The 18,930-nt window shown below is 38.5% G+C and overlaps 1 protein-coding gene across 2 annotated transcripts in view; it reads left to right on the forward strand.

Moving 5' to 3' along the window:
* The window catches only part of ARID5B (AT-rich interaction domain 5B), a 173,347-nt gene that overhangs the window by 28,068 nt on the left and 126,349 nt on the right, over positions 1-18,930 (forward strand). The window contains exons 3-4 of one of the 2 annotated variants that reach the window (XM_044916037.1): positions 2,173-2,398; positions 2,566-2,574. In XM_044916037.1, the coding sequence (XP_044771972.1) occupies positions 2,173-2,398; positions 2,566-2,574 (235 nt within the window). The remainder of the gene's footprint in view (positions 1-2,172; positions 2,399-2,565; positions 2,575-18,930) is intronic. The other variant, XM_021699513.1, reaches the window with a different exon arrangement.

The raw sequence follows: 18,930 nt of genomic DNA on the forward strand, positions 1-18,930 counted from the left end.
ACATACTGGTGGTTGCACAATTCATCCAAACTTGGGTTTATGGCTTATGCGAGTTTATGTGAAACCCTGCATTTGTTTTCATGTATGGGTGTATATTCATGAAGTCTGCTTCTGAGAGAGAGAAAAGGAGGGAGGACAAAATCTATAGACTGAATCTTGAAGGATGGGTTTGTTCATCAATGACATCATAAGGATTGTATTTTCTCTTGGTTAATAAACTATTTGTTTGGCGGGCGCTGTAAGCCAGCCAGGGCTAGTCATACCATTTCTTGGAAAAGATCTGAAGCAACTGGTAATTGAAATGATAATCATTTGATCATAGAGCTATTCGAAAATAACACTCATCTCCAAACTGGTCTCATCTAAGGAACCATATTTGGTAACATTGTTGCCAAATTCCATCTTTGCTAATGTTGAGACTTATATACCATGATACTTAATTATTTTCCAGCATATTCTAAACTTGATTTCTGGTGTGCCCTGTCCAGAAGCTGTTCCCATATGCTTTGAAACAATACCCAGCCTGAATTTTCATTCTGACATTTAATAATCACCATGTAATAGCTATAAAATGCGTGACAACGACAGATCTTTTATTTCAAGAGGATGGTGTAGTGAATCTGAGTGAAATCATCCATTGAAATGGTACTTTGTAATATGCTCCATTGTTTATAAAGTACTGAATTTTTTTTTCTTGAGCAGAAGATAAAAACAGTTTCCACTTTGGGTCCCATTCAGTGGAAGTTCATATTTAATCATGATAAGAGAATGGACTCCATTACGAAAGTTTTACTTTTCATTTTTGATAGAGTATTTATTTTGTTGCTGCCTAACAAACTTTGTTACTCAGAAGCAGCTTGGAACTGGATGAGGAAAAGTGAAATTCTAGATCCTACCTTAAAATAATTTTAAAAACTAGATCCAGGGTTTCTTATTGTGTGAAGCTGATCTTAATAAACTCTTTTTTGTTTGCTTTGGAGTAGCATGTGCAGTACTGTGTGTGTGTGTGTGTGTGTGTGTAGGTGGGGGAGGAGGAGGAAGGAGTCATGTTTAACAGCAAAATTAGCCAAAATCACTTGTGAATTCCTTTTGTTTAGTAGCTTAGAGACATCTTCCTGTTGTTGTTTGTCAAAAATATTTCTAAGATTTTGTAAGCTTAGGGGTTTTCACAGCTAAGCTTTCTTCAGAAATGTGAAGTAAAAGAAATGAAAAAAGTCAGTTCAAGTTGAAATGTCAAATGCTTCAAATAATTTAACTTAAAACCCAGTGAGATGATCTTCTTAAGCCTTTTCCAAAGAATCTTCGGGTAAGAGAGGCCCTCCTTTGCTCCATGGATGGATATCTATTAAATATCTTGCCGGATTAATTCTGAGTCAGAAAAGTTGGTTGTTTCCTGGAAGCAATTAGAGATGCTTAAAATTCAAATTTATGATCCATACGAGAAACTTAAGTTTCAACTACTTTTCTTAGATTCAAAGGCTTTCTCCTCGCTCACCCTCTCTCCCCTTGCCCCATATGTATTAAAAGAAAAAATCAGTTCATTTCTCAACTTACAAAGTTTTTAAGAAACATGAGAATGTGTAAGTTTCTTTCAGTGGGAAGCACATAACATTTATGAAGTATTTCTTTTGGGATTACATCACAGTTTTATTTAATTTTTAGGACAAAAGTTAAATTCAATATTTGTGTATAAGCCAAGGGAAAATGTACCATAAACATAGGAATTTGGGGGTGAGTCAGAGTTCCAAGAATCCCAGATTTACTTAGACCATTTATATAGAGACAGGCTAACCATTAGTCACCTAGTTCTCACTTTTTACTTTTGCAATTAACTGCACCTAAAGATTAGCTTTCACCCGAGCGAGTGGTTAGGTGGGCAGAGTGGGCTTTGGCACCTAGCATTAAAAATGGCTATCAGAATTACTGCCCAATTTTGGGGCACTTTCTTACCGTATAACAAATAGATCTTCTACATTATTTTTCAACTAGACAGCTAGCAGTGAAAAACCCTTGAAGTGAATTATTGAAGATTCTCTGTCACCAACAAGCCCATTGTCTGCTTGCATAAAGTTAAACCACTCAAATGGTATTTCAGAGGGGCTTTGTTGAAAATTTATCGTTTGCCCCCCAGCCACCAATAATGTTTTGTTCTTCCTTGACCAACTCTTGTAGGATGAAGTCATTGCTGTTTCCGAAAAGGTAATTGTGAAGCTTGAAGACCTGGTCAAGTGGGTACACTCTGATTTCTCCAAGTGGAGATGTGGCCTCCACGCTGGCTCCGTGAAAACCTCGGCCTTGGGGAGGAACGGACAGAAGGAAGCTCTGCTGAAGTACCGGCAGTCAACCCTCAATAGTGGACTCAACTTCAAAGATGTCCTCAAGGAAAAGGCTGACCTTGGTAAATATAATTTGTACTTCAAATCGCATGTGTGGGCGTATATACAGTAACCTACTTTGTTGTTGTTGTCGTTCACAGACCTTTCTGGAAACTCTGTCATATAGATAATTTTATATAGATATAAAATTTCTTTGACCTCAAAGTATCCTGGGAATATGTATGGACAGATTGTCTGGGTGTGTAAGGGATGGATGCTGGCTGCCAGATCACAGGGCCTTCTCCGTGTGAAGCCCCGTGCCAGGAACTGGGTGATATAACACATGGCCTTGGCAGCTTCCCGTTGGTGTGAAGGCATAAGACTTCATTAGGGTGCCTGAGACTGAATTAATGAAGAGTTTAAATATTTGTTCTAAGGAGATAGTATGACATCTATTAACACCATGTCAGAATTTCATGTGTTTGTTTACATTGGGTGGAAAAGAGAGCGAAGAAGAGAGAGGAGTTACTTAATGTGGAGCAGGAGAGCAATGTCAAATTGTTTAACCTCCTAGCCTCAGTTTCCCCACCTGAAAAAGATGGGCACTTTAACACGTCACTGAGATTTAAGATATAAAGGGTTTAGCACAGGGATGATTGGTGTACGGGAGGGGCTCCCTAAGTAATTCTGTTGCTTTAACTTAACACTTTCGTCTCCAGAGACTTTTTGTGACCTTTTCTTTTTTTTTCTCCCCCTTCTGTTTGTATCTCCCTGTGGCATTCACTGACTTATTCTCCTAGCATTGCTCAAGACCAAAGTTGTTGACCTCTGAGTTAGACTAGTTATTTCCTCTTTAGGCAAAGAGGAACTTCACTTTTAACATATTAAGGCATCTTTTTCTTTCATTCTCGCACAATGCTGATGTTCATAGCCCTATTTTATGCCTTAATGTGACAACTTCCTGTTTTTTTCAGCCTAGGATTTAACTATTACAACAAACCTAGACTATTTACTTAATTGGCATAAAGAGACTGCATAACAGCCGTAACTGTCTTCGGTGTGATTCTGATTTATGATGAGCTGTACTGTACTTTGGGAATCATATTAATATTTTCTTGCAATTTGAGTCAACGACTAACAGTTTCCTGTCATATTTTGGTAGATGTCAGGCGGTAATATTTTGGCATGGCAGCCTGACTGTCATGTGTACACGTAGGGAAAATTATTAATCTGGTGGTTTTATTTTAAAGCCCCCAAATTGTTTTTTTACTATATTTCCTATATATGCTGTTACACTCCCTAATTTCATGAACACACAGTGACTAGTCTTCTGACGTGTCATAATGGTGAATAATACATCTCTTGTATTACTTTCCTAATGTATGCTCTAAGTTGTATTGCTGTTGTCTTGTATTTTCCCTAACATTAAAGCGGTTTTTTTGTTTGATTTTTTTTTTTTTTTTTTTAGTTATGGAATATACTGTTACTAATAAAAAAACTAAACAGGAAACCCATGGGGGACAAAAGGATGTGTAGATGGTTAAGCTTGATGTCACACATATAAACAAAAGTATTTATAGCAGAGTTGTTTTCTGTTTAAAATTGATAGTTTATTAATGAATCTGAAGAGAAACTCAATCTCTTAATTCTATCAAAAGATTTAGAGGGTTTGATCTCACTGAATTCTAAAAAATGTCCATGATCTACTTTTTAATAATTGATTTCAGAAGAAATTGATTTATAGTGAATATTCAAAGTACTTAGTGGTTTTTAAATCTAGTTGTTCATTGAACTCAGTACGGAAATTTTAAATATAATGCTGATTGCTAAATCCAGCTTCCCCAGATTCTTCATTCAGTGGGATTGAGGCAAGGCCAAGGAATGTGGACTGATAAAAGACTTTCCAGGTGATTCTGATTTTGGTTTTTGGTGTTTTTTTAAATCTCATTTGGGAAACAGAACTACAATTAGTGCTGAGGAAGGGAAAATAATCAACAGGAGATTGGATGGGGAGGCTCTCCTCTGGTGAACAAGAAATACCATGTGCTTTTTCTTTCTTTCTTTTTTTTTTTAAATGTAAAATACCCCTTTAAGGATAGTATTTGGGGCCTTGAAATTCTACTCAGTTGGTATGAACTGTGGGGAATTTGAGACAAATAGCTTTTGTAATTGGAATGCACACTGTGTTGTAATAATGTGGAAAGAGAAACAAAAACTTTCCTTAATGTAATGAGTTTCCATTATCTGCCTGATCTAAGGTTTACAAGTCTACATTGTTAGGATTTATATTGGGGAGATAGGGGGTGTCATTTGCTGTACGCATTCCTGTCCCAGCAACTTTCTCTTCAACCTCTTCCTTTCTCTGTCTGCAACATCAAAATATTTGTTGTCTGTACTTTTCTTTCTACACAGTGGTTTTCTTATCTCTCTTTCTCTTGGCCACACTGAAACCACTTCCAATACCACATTGTTAATGGAAGTTCACACACTTATTAGGTTTTTCCTTCTGTAGAACACTTCCAACTCCTCATTGTTCTTACCAAAGAAAGAAGATGAACTCTGAGATTATTTAAGACCCCCCTCTTTTTTTTTTTTTTTTTTTCTGGTGGAAGTCAGCAAAGAAGGGAAAGATCTCACCTTTCTTGTGGCTAAAATAAAACTCTAATATGTTATGTTTTTAACCAAAGTATTTCATCACGTTAAAACATCAATAAGAACAAAATAATTAGGTTGACTCTTAAAGAAGGGATTTTGCCATCTAAAAGCTAATTAAAGAACTCTTCTTGCTCAATGTTTAGGTAGAATAAGTTCCCTTTAATCCCAGTTTGTGTCACTTCCTGTCTCTCTCTGAAGAGTAAAAAAACAAGAATGTTCTCACAAATGTGTGTCTGCCAACAAATTAATACTCCGCAAAGAGAAACTCTGCCCCAAATGGCAGCTTCCAATAACTGCTCTGATTCGAAATACAGCTCTTATGTTTTTTATCCCCTGCCCCTTCAAGGACAATATTTGTGGGTATCATGTTTGCTTTTTACAAATCTGTGCAGTTTTCGTTTAAGATTCAAAATGACTGGTGACGAAAATGACACATCTAGATAGTGGGAAAACCAATAATCTTCAAAAACACTGCTGAGATGTGTTAGAATGACTTCGTCCCCTTTCCTCCTCTTTGTCCTTTTCAAAGAAAGAAAGTTCACTATGAAACCAATTCAAATTGTGACTTTACTCGGTGAGATATTTTACCTTCTCTCAGACTGTTTCATACTGAAGTTTATAGGAAAAGAAAAAAAAGAGAGAAACGAGCTATGTTAAAATAGGAGGGTTGAGGAATGTATTATTCATAAGCATAACGAACACAGGAACCTGTTTTTCCAGAAGAATCGGGTTGATTAAATCATTCACTACACAAGCTTCTAGTTATTTATTTTTGTCTTTAGAATTACAGTACTTAGCTTTTGTAATAAAGTGGACTTGAGACCCATATTTGGTATGGCAGTTGGAAGTCGTCAAATGAAGAATTATTTCATTTTACAAAATTTTTAGCAACTAAGGAATATAAACACTATCAGTTAAACATAGCAAACTTGCATTTTTTATTCCTTGGGCTATAGTTTGGGGGAAAAAATCAAATTATTTTATATAACACTGCTTCTTACAGAGTTCCTTTAAGTGAAGTATGAAAGCTGCAGTGTAAGCTTTATTGGCCTATAAATATGTCATTATAGTTGGACTACATTTATATGCTTTGGATTGTTGTTTAAGCCAAGAAAATATGTCTCTACAGGTTGACTTTTTATTGAAACCCTTTGAGGCATACAACAGAATGTATTTTAGGCCAAGGTTATTAAAACAGCATTTTCATTTTTTTGCAGCAGACTCATTGTCAATTATGCTGCCACAAAGTGTCTGTGGATGGGCAGTTATGAATGGTTTCATCTCCAAATGTGTCTCTAGAAAAAGAAAGAAAAGACAGAAGCGTCTGAGCTGAAATTGAGAAAAGAGACCAAAGGATGTGGGTGTGGGTACAGCTGAATTTAATGATGGGGGTTCCCTTGGTTCAATTTCTGTTTCTGAAGGCCCATCAGACTGGGAAAGTGTGGCTTCCCCTGTCCCTTCTGCTGCTCGGATTTTGTTGTACTCTGGGGAATAAGACAGCATGATGGTGTTGAAAGCGCAGTGGGCAGGAGGTCAGGAGACTCTTGGCTCCACCTGTCCTGGAGATCTGTCACTTCCTGGAACAGTCACTGTATGTTTACATCTTTAGGTTCCTTGGGTGTAAAATAGGTGTAATAGTGTATACCCTGCTTTATCTCACTCGGTGTTTGAGAAGATCAACTGAGGAATAATGAGTTAGTGTCAATGGAAGCATTTGTGATACTGAAGTCCTAGTATGATCAGCATGTTACTATCAGAAGGAGGTTTTGTATGATAGGGAGCTATGCAGTATTTTAATTTATTTGTCCCTTTTGAACTTTCCTAATCACATGGTCTAGTATTGAGGGCAGGGTTTACTTTCATTATTATCTGCCTCAATAGAAGACTATTATTAAAATCCTCCTGGATATATATATATATACTATAAAATGATATTTTATATGTATATTACATATTAGATATAAAATATATCATACATATGTTTTATATGGTTCCTTACATATAGATAGGTATATTTATATGTTGTATAACTTTTTTCCTCCTGAAAATTTTGTCAAAACAAGCTGGGCCAGGAGTGGCCAGTCATGTCAGTGACTTCTCAAGTACTTTTAGTTAGAAATTGACTTGGGGCACCTGGGTGGCTCAGTCGGTTAAGCGGCTGCTTTCGGCTCAGGTCATGATCCCAGGGTCCTGGGATCGAGCCCCACGTCGGGCTCCCTGCTCAGTGGAGAGTCTGCTTCTCCCTCTCCCTCTGCCTGCCTCTCTGCCTACTTGTGCTCTCTCTCTATCTCTGTCAAATAAATAAATAAAATCTTTAAAAAAAAAAAAGAAATTGACTATAGTCTTTGCTTGGAAATTCTGGAGGCCTTGTATTTCAAATGGTTATTTCAGGTCATTTTTGAGTTTGATATGTCAAACTGCTTCTTGGGGTGTGGCTGTGGGTAGGATTCTCACCCTGCATTGAAGAAAACAGTTTAAATGTCTCCAGTAAGAAGTATGCTAAGGTGCTGACAGTTTATCATAATGAGGATTTTTCACCTGATACATCTAACAAACTTACTAGGATTGAAGACACGCTTTATTAGGACAGTCCTTTCCTTCCTCCTTCATCCTTCCTTCTTCCCTTCCTTCCTTCCTTCCTTCCTTCCTTCCTTCCTTCCTAGATGTAAACTTTGTATATATATTAAACAGTCTTGTGAGTTTATTTGGTGTTTATATTTTAACTTCATTGCTGGGTTAGCTGTACTATTTTCCTTAAGGTAGAAATTTGTGAAGTTTCTTAGATGATATATTGTTGAATTATTCTATTCATGAACATCATGAGGAATCCCTACAGAAGGGCCTCTTCACTGAAACAAATCTGGCCTTTATAGAATCTTTGAGTTCAAAATAGAAATCAATTACCCATGGAGCTTATAAAAAATTTTTAAAGGTACTTTCCAAAGGATTTTCTCACAAGGCCCTCTGATGGTATTGTGTGAGCCACACATTCTTTAAAGAAGCTCACCGTGGCATAGTTAACACTGAAGTGTGCTGTCCAAGGGCCAACATGGCTGTTTCTTCGTGAGGTTGCTTCATGTGTTTGTAAATTGACAGTCCAAAGGACCTTTGACAGGAGTATGTTCACCTTTCCCAGAGTCTGTATCCAAGACATTCAAAGCTTTAGAACAACTTTTCTAAGGATCTGGGAACAGATCAGGGAGGTTATTTATTTGCCCATGTAATCAAACAGTTGAACATTGTCCTGAAATAATGGTAGAATGCATGTGTAAGAAGTGTCTTGAAAAAATGACAATCATGTATTTTGTCTGCACTCAGCCATCTCGGCTGTTCCTGCTGGAAAGCAAGTCGGCAAAATCCACGCATGTGTGAGCCAGTCGGCAGCTGGTCATGGATATTGCTGTCTGGATACTTGTCTTGCCATCACTCATGATGGCGCATTCCAAGTTAAGACCCTCTCGTTTGGAATTTCTGTTGACTTGTGGATCTTCTGGTGTTTTCTAGAGTAAGGAATGCATTTTAGGATTCCATATTCTATTTTCTTTTGATAGTGGACTGAAGATGGGTAGTCAACAGAAGAGAAGTTAGTAGAATTTAAGAGTTTATTCTTTTAGAATTGGAGATGTCAGGGCAGAAGTGGGGGGAAAAATGTGAAATTGGAAGTTTTGGTGTTATTTTTAGTATTCAGGTTACCAGTATTCACCTCTTGACTACAATGCATGAACAAGGCAAGAAACTCATGCTTTTTTCAAGCTCTTCAGAGAGTTGTCAGGCTGGACATCAGTACAGTTGATGTTTCTAATCCCCTTTCCTTGAAATAGTCCTCAATCCTCTTTTTATTTGCCTAAACAATCCCAGTTCTTTCAATTCTTCCCCAGGACGTGGTTTTAAAAAATCCTTCACCATCCTGGTTACTCATCTTAGGATCCATTTTGGGTGTTCTTTTTACACCTGCTTACCCATTCATATTTTATGAGCTCGTCTGTGCTGAGAAATCTAGACCCAAATGAGGAACAGCTTCCTGTGGAAGAGGGACTGTGATACCCGTCCCTCCGTCTGGACAGCCTCCAGGTAGATCATGACACTGACTAAAGTATGGCTCTCTTCTTCTCTTCAGCTGTATGGCCTGGATTTCTAATTCTCAGAGCACAAAGAGTTATTCATTGTTATTCAGCCACTACTCCTGAATTTCAGTTACCTGGGTTTTTTGTTTTTAAACAGTAGCATTAAATGTAGACTATTATCAAATGAAAATTGTTGTCAACTAATATGGCGGGAGTCTCTGTGGCTCAGTACCAATGCTATGCTTTTCTAGCTTCTGCGGTTCCCGTAGTTGTATTATAGCATTTAAGGGACTACTTGCCCCAGCTGGTTTTTGCCTCATTAAAGGTCCACCGTTGAATACCAGCATGGTGTCCAGCTTGTTTAACCTGCTCCGATCAAATAAGATAAAGACCAACAAGTATTCCCTAAGTTATCATATGTGTTAGTTGAATGCATCACCCTCCTCCTGGACTCTAGCTGTTCTGGCTTTTTTGTTTGTTTTCATTTTCTGTTTTTCTGGTGTTTTGTCTTTAGTCAGGTACTCTGTGGTCATTTCTGTGATAAAAAGACCATGATGGAGAAAGCAATCAACCCGTAATTTTGTTTTAGCTTCGTCAATGAGAAATGTTAATTTCATAATGAACTACCTGTGGTGGTTACCAGCTGATGGGAAGATAACCAAAGATGGAAGAAATCCAGGTGTGGTCTGAGTCCTTTGCTCAGATATATATATATATATCTCACCTTTAGTTCCTGGTTACATACCTGGGGTCCATTGGAAAAAGTCTTTTGACAGCCTTAGCTTCTTGCAAGCTCATAAGTTTCTGGTATCATAGATTGACGAACTTGGAGCAATAATTCTATATGCATTTGGCGGGAGGAGTGCAACACTGACTCCGTGCCTCAGAGGTGCTTGCAAAATGTGGTTTGATTCAACAGCTCCCCTCCCGTTTGGAGATACATAATGCTTTGCTCCTGTCATTGTAACTCTAAAATGTTTTTGTTTGCTCTCCACCTCTCATCTCTTGAGCCACTGCATGGTTACTGACTGTAGGCCATTATTATAGCTGTTATCTGATGGCATCACCTTGCAACACAAAGCACATACATCCTACATGTGAATTGCTGTGACTTTTCCAGAGGGTTTTGTGAGCAGATATTTGATTTGGGCATTTAGGCTTAATTCTCTTTAGTCTTGACGCTGCTTCTCCCAAACAGCTCGTTTATCTTTTAGAGTACTTCAGATGTGAGGTTTTATTGCAAAACATTAATTTTCCTAAATGTCAAAGATTCACCCCTCTTCTGTCCTCCAGCATTATGTGTTTAGGTCTATAGTTTGCACAGGTCACTGCAGAGAAAAGCCGAGGTTTGGACTTTTACCCCATTTTAATAAATATATTTATTTAGGACAGGCGGGAATAATGGTGGGTTTGCGAAGCCTTTCTGAAGTGCTTCGTGCACAGTAGGGGCTGAGCAAATAGTCCTGCCATTTCGGGGTTTCCTGACTGGCCTGCCCATGTGTGTTTTCTGTTAGTGGTTAGTGTGCTGGGGTGAAATGACATCTCTTCGTTCTCCCCCACAATCCCAGAGCCATGCCTTGCCTCCACCTTTCTCCCTTTGGACCTCTCCACTTGCGTTCTAAAATTTTTAATAATTTCTAACATTTTTATACTTCTGACCCTTTTTTAAAATATTGGCTTTCAGCCTGTAGCCCCCCTCCCCTCCCCGCACTTTCCGTAGCCTCATGCCTATCGGATAAAGTACAAAAGTAGGCCAGCATCCAGTGATTACCCCAGCCTCCATTGCTTTTCTTTTTTATGAAATAACTTTAATTGGTGTTGTTTTCATTACCAATGCTATCCATGTTCATATTACAAAATGTGGGCCTTGCAAACAAAAAGCAGAAAAATGTACGTTGCTTCTTTTCCTCCCATCCAGAAGTAACTGTAGTTAACACTTTGATAGATCTACATGCCAATGTATATAATATGTGCAGAGACCAGAATTCATATGCATGTACTTTTCCCCCATAAAAATGAAATCTCATGTTTGCCTCCCCGTTGTACATCTGTACAGATGTTTCGTGACAGTATCCTCAAATGCTCTCTACACTGTTTCTTTCTGCCTGCGTCATGTTGCACTCTAGAGGTGTTTCTGTTGTTGAACATTGTTGAACGTTTCGGTCACTTCTGTTTTCCTAAAACTCGGTAAAATTCTTGGTGCTCTGCACATATCCATGACTATTTCCTTATATATCTGTAGAGGAATTGCAGGCTCAAAGTGCACACGGAATGTTAAGACTGCCTATCTCCCTACCTTATCTCCTATCCTTTATGTAAACCTGCTTTAGTCTAACTAGTCTGACTGCTTGGTCTCCTTTCTCTTGAGCAACACGGACCTACCCTCCTGCCCCTCGATCTCTGCAGTGCATATTGAGTGGCTCATGCCTTCACTCATTCTTGAGATGCCCCTTCCAGGACTCTCTACCTGCAGAAATGCTCTCTTTTCTTTAAGACTAGCAGGTTACGCCCCTGAAGCCCCCGTCAGCCATTCCGCTCATAGGATTTTCCCTGCTTATGGAGCTCTTAACACACTTAGTGTCCCTACCACCTACAGAGCACCTAACTCTGTAACCAGCAATATAAGGCAGTATTTTTTTCTTACGTGTTTGTCTTATCTTCCCCGTAACGGTCTTCGGTCTATCATGTAGGCATTCTAACTTCAAAGCCATACCTACTAGTTTGAGTAAACATGCCACTTTTATGATCAACCTCTAAACTTCTAAATCTCTGGAGTTCTCTGCTCTGAGTCGAACCGGGATCAGTGGTTGACTTGACTTCTTTTCCGTGCTTCCTACCATGACACCCTCTAGTGGAGGGGCGGTCTCATCGGTACCTGCTAGGAGAAGCAACATGCCTGGGAGGCGGGGGCGGCTGGGGGGTGGAGTATGTCGCTTTTAACTATTTTGGCTTAATCTGTAGCCAGCCATCTATAGACTTATGCTGGGAAACTCGTTAGGAGAGATTTTGAACGTGCTCGAAGCTAGCCTGCTAGCCTGAGGGTTTCGGGTGTTGTCGTAGGGGTTTGTGGTGTGTAGACATTTTGCGTATTAATACTGGCACTTATTAATTCATCTCTTCCTCAAGGGAATCTTTTACATGTTTCAGGATTATAACAGTTACAGAAATGTGCAGGGAAATAAACAAATCCAGACTGGACTTGCTCTGCCATATCTTTCTTATTATCGGCTTGTTCGTAATCTGTCTTTTTTTTAGGTGACAGGTTATTAAGGAGATGGTTTTGCATGACATCTAGTATTTCGTATTCTAGGCAATTGCACTGTTTTAATCCTCGCCTCCCTTAAAATGGTTACTTGCTAATCATGATGGAGGATATTCTCCACCTTCCAACTACCCATTCTGCTTCTTTGGTTCACAAAGAAAGTATTCTGTTGGGCCCTACAAAAACAATGCTTCATGCCTGGCCTATTCACTCAATAAGAAATAAAACATTGTTTTCATAGCAGTGCTGATAATAAGGCAGATTTCAAAGCATGATGAAACGTATACTTTTCTAGCAGAGAAAAACCTATAGTTACCTGGCTAATTACCCATCACATGATGCTTGTGTGTAAATATAGGCTTCTCACATTTGCAGCCGTACAGGTTTCTTTTTTCTTTTCTCTTTTCTTTTTTTTTTTTAATTGAGAACACTTATTTAGTTGACACTGTTTTGTATTAATGTTTTCAGTCAAAGATTTAGAATGAGCAAACAGAAGCTACCATTTTAGGGTGCCTTCTTTTTGACCATTGTGCTAAACCTTTGTAGCATGGACTTTAAAATAAGACAGTCCTGGATTCAAATTTTTGCTCCATCAGCTGTATGACCTTAAAAATTGTAATTCTGCTTTGATGGCTTATCTGTGAAACAGAGTTAACAATACCTGTCTCATGGGACTGGGGAAGATTAGATTCGCTCACGTATGAGGAATCACCAAGCACACAGTGGGAGCATTTAGTCAAGAACAGTTTTTTTTTTTCCTTTCCTCCTTCCTTTAGAAGAGTAAACCCTACAAAATGCTGTTTCCTCCCCCAGAAAGTAAAATAGACAATTGCAACATAAAAGAATACCAAGATATAGACATAGTAATACCTGACTTCATTGAGATTCACTCATAAACATTTGAGTATCTATTATAAGGCACCGAAGTTGATTCAAGGTTAAATAAGTCATGATCCCAGTTTTCTAGGGGTCCAGAAAACCTCAAGAGTTATTTTGAAATGCTTTTATGTGATGTCTTTAAATTTACTTCTTTTTGTCAGAATTTACCTGTGTATTGTCCTATAAACCATCTGCTTTTACTTCCTTAGATCATAATTCACAGCCGATCCTTAATTGGTTAGAAAATATTTGATGCCAGGAATTCAAATGTACGTTGGGATATCACAAGTGAGACGTGTGAATTACTGGCCCCATCTGATGCTTCAGTGGCTGTGACCTGGCTCATCTTGTGGTATATTAGGGGTATATAGGTAGGTGTCTGGTGTTTGTGTGTTTGTACAATGGTCCAACCTAGAGATCTGTTTGTCCTTGAGGTGCCTAATTATTCCAGAAGAAACCCAACCACACTGTGAGGGCCATGGGTTTGTGTGTTTTCTCTTGGAGGTCATGAACAAGAATTTTAAATGGACATCAGGACAGCCTGAATTATGCTACAGTAACAAACATCTCCAAGATCTCAGTGGCTTAACACAACAAAGGCTTATTTTTTTTGCCTCTGCACAGTTCACTGTGGCGTACAGGACTACAAAACAAATTTTCCCTATGTGCTGGCTCCGCATTGGTGCTTCGTGCTTATAGGAAGGGGAACCGAGAGGTGGAGAGCTGAGCACTAGAGTTTAAATGTTTACACTCGATAGTAACATGAAGGAACACACATCGCTTCTACTCACATTTCACTACTCATTCAGATTAATTCCGTGGTCATGGCTTACTTCAAGGAGGTTAGGATATACAAGGAGTTTAGGATATATAATCCTACAGCATTCTCGGAAGGAAAGGGAAATTGGATGTTGGGTACACATTTGTAATAGCTCACACATGCCCTTGGGATATTGATCAATTTCATAGAATAATAAAATCTCAGGGTTGATAATTTAGTTATAAGATTCTAGTTGTGACATCTTTCCTACACTTGCTACTTCTTAAATGTCTTCTGCTGACATCTTGATTAGTTGACCTTTTACTATTTTCAATGATTGAGAACTCATTACCTTACGAGGCAGTTCTGGTCCATCTTTGATCCATCTCTGTGTTAGAAATGATTATTTTTGATGACTTAAGTTTGAAATGCATACGGTTTATAGTACAAACTACTATATTCATGGTATACTATTGTTACTAATTCTATTCTTATAACAACAGAGAGCAAATCAAATTTTCCTTTTCCTTGATAGTGTTTCAAATATTTGAAAAGAGTTGTCCCCACCCCCACTTTTTCATTCCCCAGCTCAAACACCAACAGCCTCAATCCCACATTCCATATGTAGCATGGCTTCTAATTCCTCCCCCTTGCTGGTAGTCCTCATCTAAAGGAATCTCAGCTGTCCCTGCCACTCTCGGAGTATAACTATATTTGTCTCTACTTAAAGAAAAGATGGGACTGCAACCCTTTAATTTTTTTTATACAATACATGTAAAAATTTAAACCATTTCCTGCTTAATTGTACTTTTTTACAATACACATAAATAATTCAAACCATTCAAGTACAAGTCCTTCTTCGCCTCTTTCCAATTCCACTCCTTCTCTTAGAATTTACTTTACTAACAATCAGAGGTTACTCCTCCGGTTATCTGTGTGTGTGTGTGTAAATTGTTTTGCTTTAAAAATAAGATCTTGGGGTGCCTGGGTGGCTCAGTCATTAAGCGTCTGCCTTCAGCTCAGGTCATGATCCCAGGGTCCTGGGATCAAGCCCTGCATCGCATCGGGCTCCCTGCTCAGCGGGAAGCCTGCTTCTCCCTCTCCCACTCCCCCTGCTTGTGTTCCCACTCTCGCTATCTCTCTCTCTCTCTGTCAAATAAATAAATAAAATCTTTAAAAATAAATAAATAAATAAAAATAAAATCTTACCATGTACCCTATTGTGCAACTTGCTTTTATCGGCTACTTAAGTAGCTAGAACTGTGTTGTCCAGTATGGTAACCACTAACCAGGAACAGCTATGGAGCACTTGAAATATGGCTACTGCGAAAGAGAAACTGAGTTTTTGATTTTAATTAATTCCAGTTTAAAATTAAAAACTGAAGCAATTAAAATATTTTTGTGTGTGAAACAGCTTTATTGCTTTGGTAGGGCTACATATCACTTTGCTGAATGTTTAGCATACAAATTACATGTACTTTAAGTGTAAAATATGCACCAAATTTCAAAAACTTACCATAAAAGAATATATATCTCACTAATAATTTTTATATTGGTTACATGTTGAAATAGTGTTTTTGATATGTTGGGTTAAATAAAATATATTATTGCAATTGATTTTACCTTTTCCTTTACATTTTTTATGGCTACTCAAAATTTTAAGTTATGTGGCTCACATTCTATTTATATTGGACAGTGCTGATCTAGAGAGATTCGAATAGCGGTGACGGTTAGCCAAACTTTTTATTTTGAAGTAGGATCGCTGCTGTATGCACTGAGTGCTTCAGAAGGCTAGAGCACTGAGTTTGCTGTGGAAAGAAGATGAAGATGGAAGAGACCCAGGCTCAGGAACTCATAGTGTAGTGGGGTGGACAGACACAGCTAGGTTGTGACATGGGGGTCAGCCAGTGCATGGATGAAGGTGTAAGCGACATGCACTGGAAGCACAGAAGAAGTTTCCATGGGTACGTGTCTTGCAATGTGAGCAAACTTGCAAATGCTTAAAGGGCAGGGATTATGATCGTTGAATAAGTGAGGCGATTCCCATCCCGTGTGATTTCTCTGTTCTATCAGGTTATTACTAGAAATAAAGAATCTCGTGGTCATCTCTGGCTTAGATCTTCTTTCTGAATGGCCTACTCATCTCACTAGGAACTTGGACTTTGTTCAAATTTGGCTTCCCAGATAGAATTCCTGTGTTTGATGTTAAATGCTAAGCTTTCATTGTCTCTGATAAAAACATTGGGGTTCATATCAAGCTTGTCTTGTTAGCAGAAGGAATACATGTATTATATATTCCTCGTTGAAATTCCTAATATTTTGTCAAAGCTTTAGCACTTCTACCCAGAAAGTGTTCTGAGATATTGAAGGGAAGATAATTAAGCTGGAGGCTCTTTCTTGATTTATTTGGGTTTATAGAGTTCCATTTGTTTCATAACTAGGAAGACTTTTTATGCCTACCAATGCATTCTCGGATGATAAAAGGCTATCAGTTGAAACTCAAAATGTTAAGTCTTTATCCTCTCATTGGGTGTCCTTGATTCATCAAAGCAATATTTTCGTGTGATATTCCTTGCTTGTATTACCCACAAGCTACGAAAAAAAGTTGGCAATTTTCGATTGCAAATGATAGAACTTTTCTGTGAAAATGTCAACTTTCTGCCTGGCTACATTATTCATAGTTGCAAATGGGGCTAGTGTGGTTAATCAAATCAAGTCACATAAAACAATTTCTTCTGAAGGCAATGTTAGTGGTGGATCTCACAGAATCAGAGAATTACCCTGGGCAGTTTTCTGGCTGAATAAAACTGTCGAATCTGTTCTGGGAGTGAAGATATGGATGGTATAAATCCATACTACAGATGTATGTACAGAACTACAGCGGGTTCAAGGTTTGGCAGACAGTGCACTGATGATCATCCGCTTTCTCCCACCCCCCAAAATCCTATAACTTACGCTGTAAGTCAAGTGCCTGAATGTTCTGCTGAGGAATCATGAGTCATGGGTTCTTCATTCAGGACCAATGGATAAATTTGTGTGAGGATGCCTACCCGCCCCGACAACCAACACCAAATCTTCATGCAGAATTCTGTATGTAAATACACATTTTCTTGGGAGACCATTCAGAGCATTAATCTGATTCTGAAAGGAGCCTATGAAGGTTATGAAGTACTTTTTTAATGCCTGGGGATTATCAGTTACCCCCTCTCCCCAAAAAACACCCCTCAGGCACTTCTGCCAAATTTGATGTATTGCCCTTTCCTGCTAGTCCATACACATGGGATCGAGAGGAAAGGTGGTTGGGTTCTCCTGTCCTGATGGTGCTTAACCTTTGTGGGGTGCCATGGATAACTTTGAGAATCTAAAGAATACTGTGGATTCCCTGCCCAGAAAACATTTACATCCACCAAATTGGAGTGACGTTGGAGGACATTCATGGACGCTGTCCTGAAATTGCTTTTTGAACTCTTGGGTCAAGATTGCTGGTTGAGTCCCTTTAAAGAGCACAAAATCATCATGCTTAGAAGACCAAAGAGGGTGATGTTGTGTCCACCCACAACGTTGGTGGGATTCCACTCTCCGATATGGGGATTTCTGGTTCTCAAGCATGTGTGGCTCTCTCATCTCGTATATTTTTCTTCTATATTTTCAAATTATAAATTTTGACAGCAGGGTTAGACCAGAGGCAATTCTTATTTTCTACTGTCTGGATAATTTGGATCTGCTGTGTAGACATTGTATCTTTATTAGTTACTTCCTCTATAGGGTGCTGTAAAAAGGCTTGCAATGGTGGGAAACCCTCTGCAGACTCCTTTTGATGAAGTAGAGCGCCCTTTTGTAATGTAAATTCATTTCCTATGGCTTAATTTTTAGATATCAGATTTTCATAAAATTAGGCCTAAGGATTCCTTTGAAAGCCTTTTTGTCAAATCGACCCAGTGGCCATTTCTAACAGCAATTTGTTTATTATGTGAATCAATCTCATGCTCAATATTCTTTTTTTTTTTTTTAAGATTTTATTTATTTATTTGACAGAGAGAGAGAGAGAGAGAGAGAGCGGGAACACAAGCAGGGGGAGTGGGAGAGGGAGAAGCAGGCTTCCCGCGGAGCAGGGAGCCCGATGGGGGACTCGATCCCAGGACCCTGGGATCGTGACCTGAGCCGAAGGCAGACGCTTAACGACTGAGCCACCCAGGTTCCCCTCATGCTCAATATTCTTAGTATTTATAAAATAATGACTTTTTCTTTTATTTAGGGAACTCTGCATATTTACTTATGGCTCTAAATTTGGTCTATTTCCTGGGAGTATGAGTTGAAGCCCAAAAAGAGAAACCTTTTCTTTTTTATTCTGATCGAGACCCTATCTGCCATTTACTAGACTGAAGTACTTACCGGGAAGAGAGAAGTTCCCTCCCCCAGCCCAATTTTTAATCTAAGATACCGTCTGGCATGCAGTAGGTGCTCAAAATGTACATTGGATAAATGGATAGATGACTATGCTTTAAATCTTATATCTGGAGGCAGCAGAATGTAATGGTAGGAGTCTTGCTGACCTGTACTTGAACCCTGGAACCCCAATTTAAAAAAAAATTATAAAATCCCTACTTCTCAAGGATATTATAGGATTTAATAATATACTGAATTTCAGGTTCTTAAGACAATGTCTGGCCCAATAAAGTATTTGATAAATGATAGCATTATTAAAGTCTCAGCCCTTATGTTAAGATATCCTAGACTTTAGTAATTTATAAACCAACCTCACAATTTTTGTCATATCAGTAACTCCCTATTTTTTAATTTACTTAATATTTTTCTTTAAATTAACTGCCTTTTTTTTTTTTTACCTAACTTGGTCTAATAGAAAATTGTATTTCACTACTATAAATGGAAAACCTGTATCACTTGCTATAAGTAACAGTGGAGATAGGGCGCCTGGGTGGCTCAGTCAGTTAAGCGACTGCCTTCGGCTCAGGTCATGATCCTGGAGTCCCGGGA

Source organism: Neomonachus schauinslandi, chromosome 6, assembly GCF_002201575.2.
Source record: "Neomonachus schauinslandi chromosome 6, ASM220157v2, whole genome shotgun sequence".
Classification (NCBI taxonomy): Eukaryota; Metazoa; Chordata; class Mammalia; order Carnivora; family Phocidae; genus Neomonachus; species Neomonachus schauinslandi.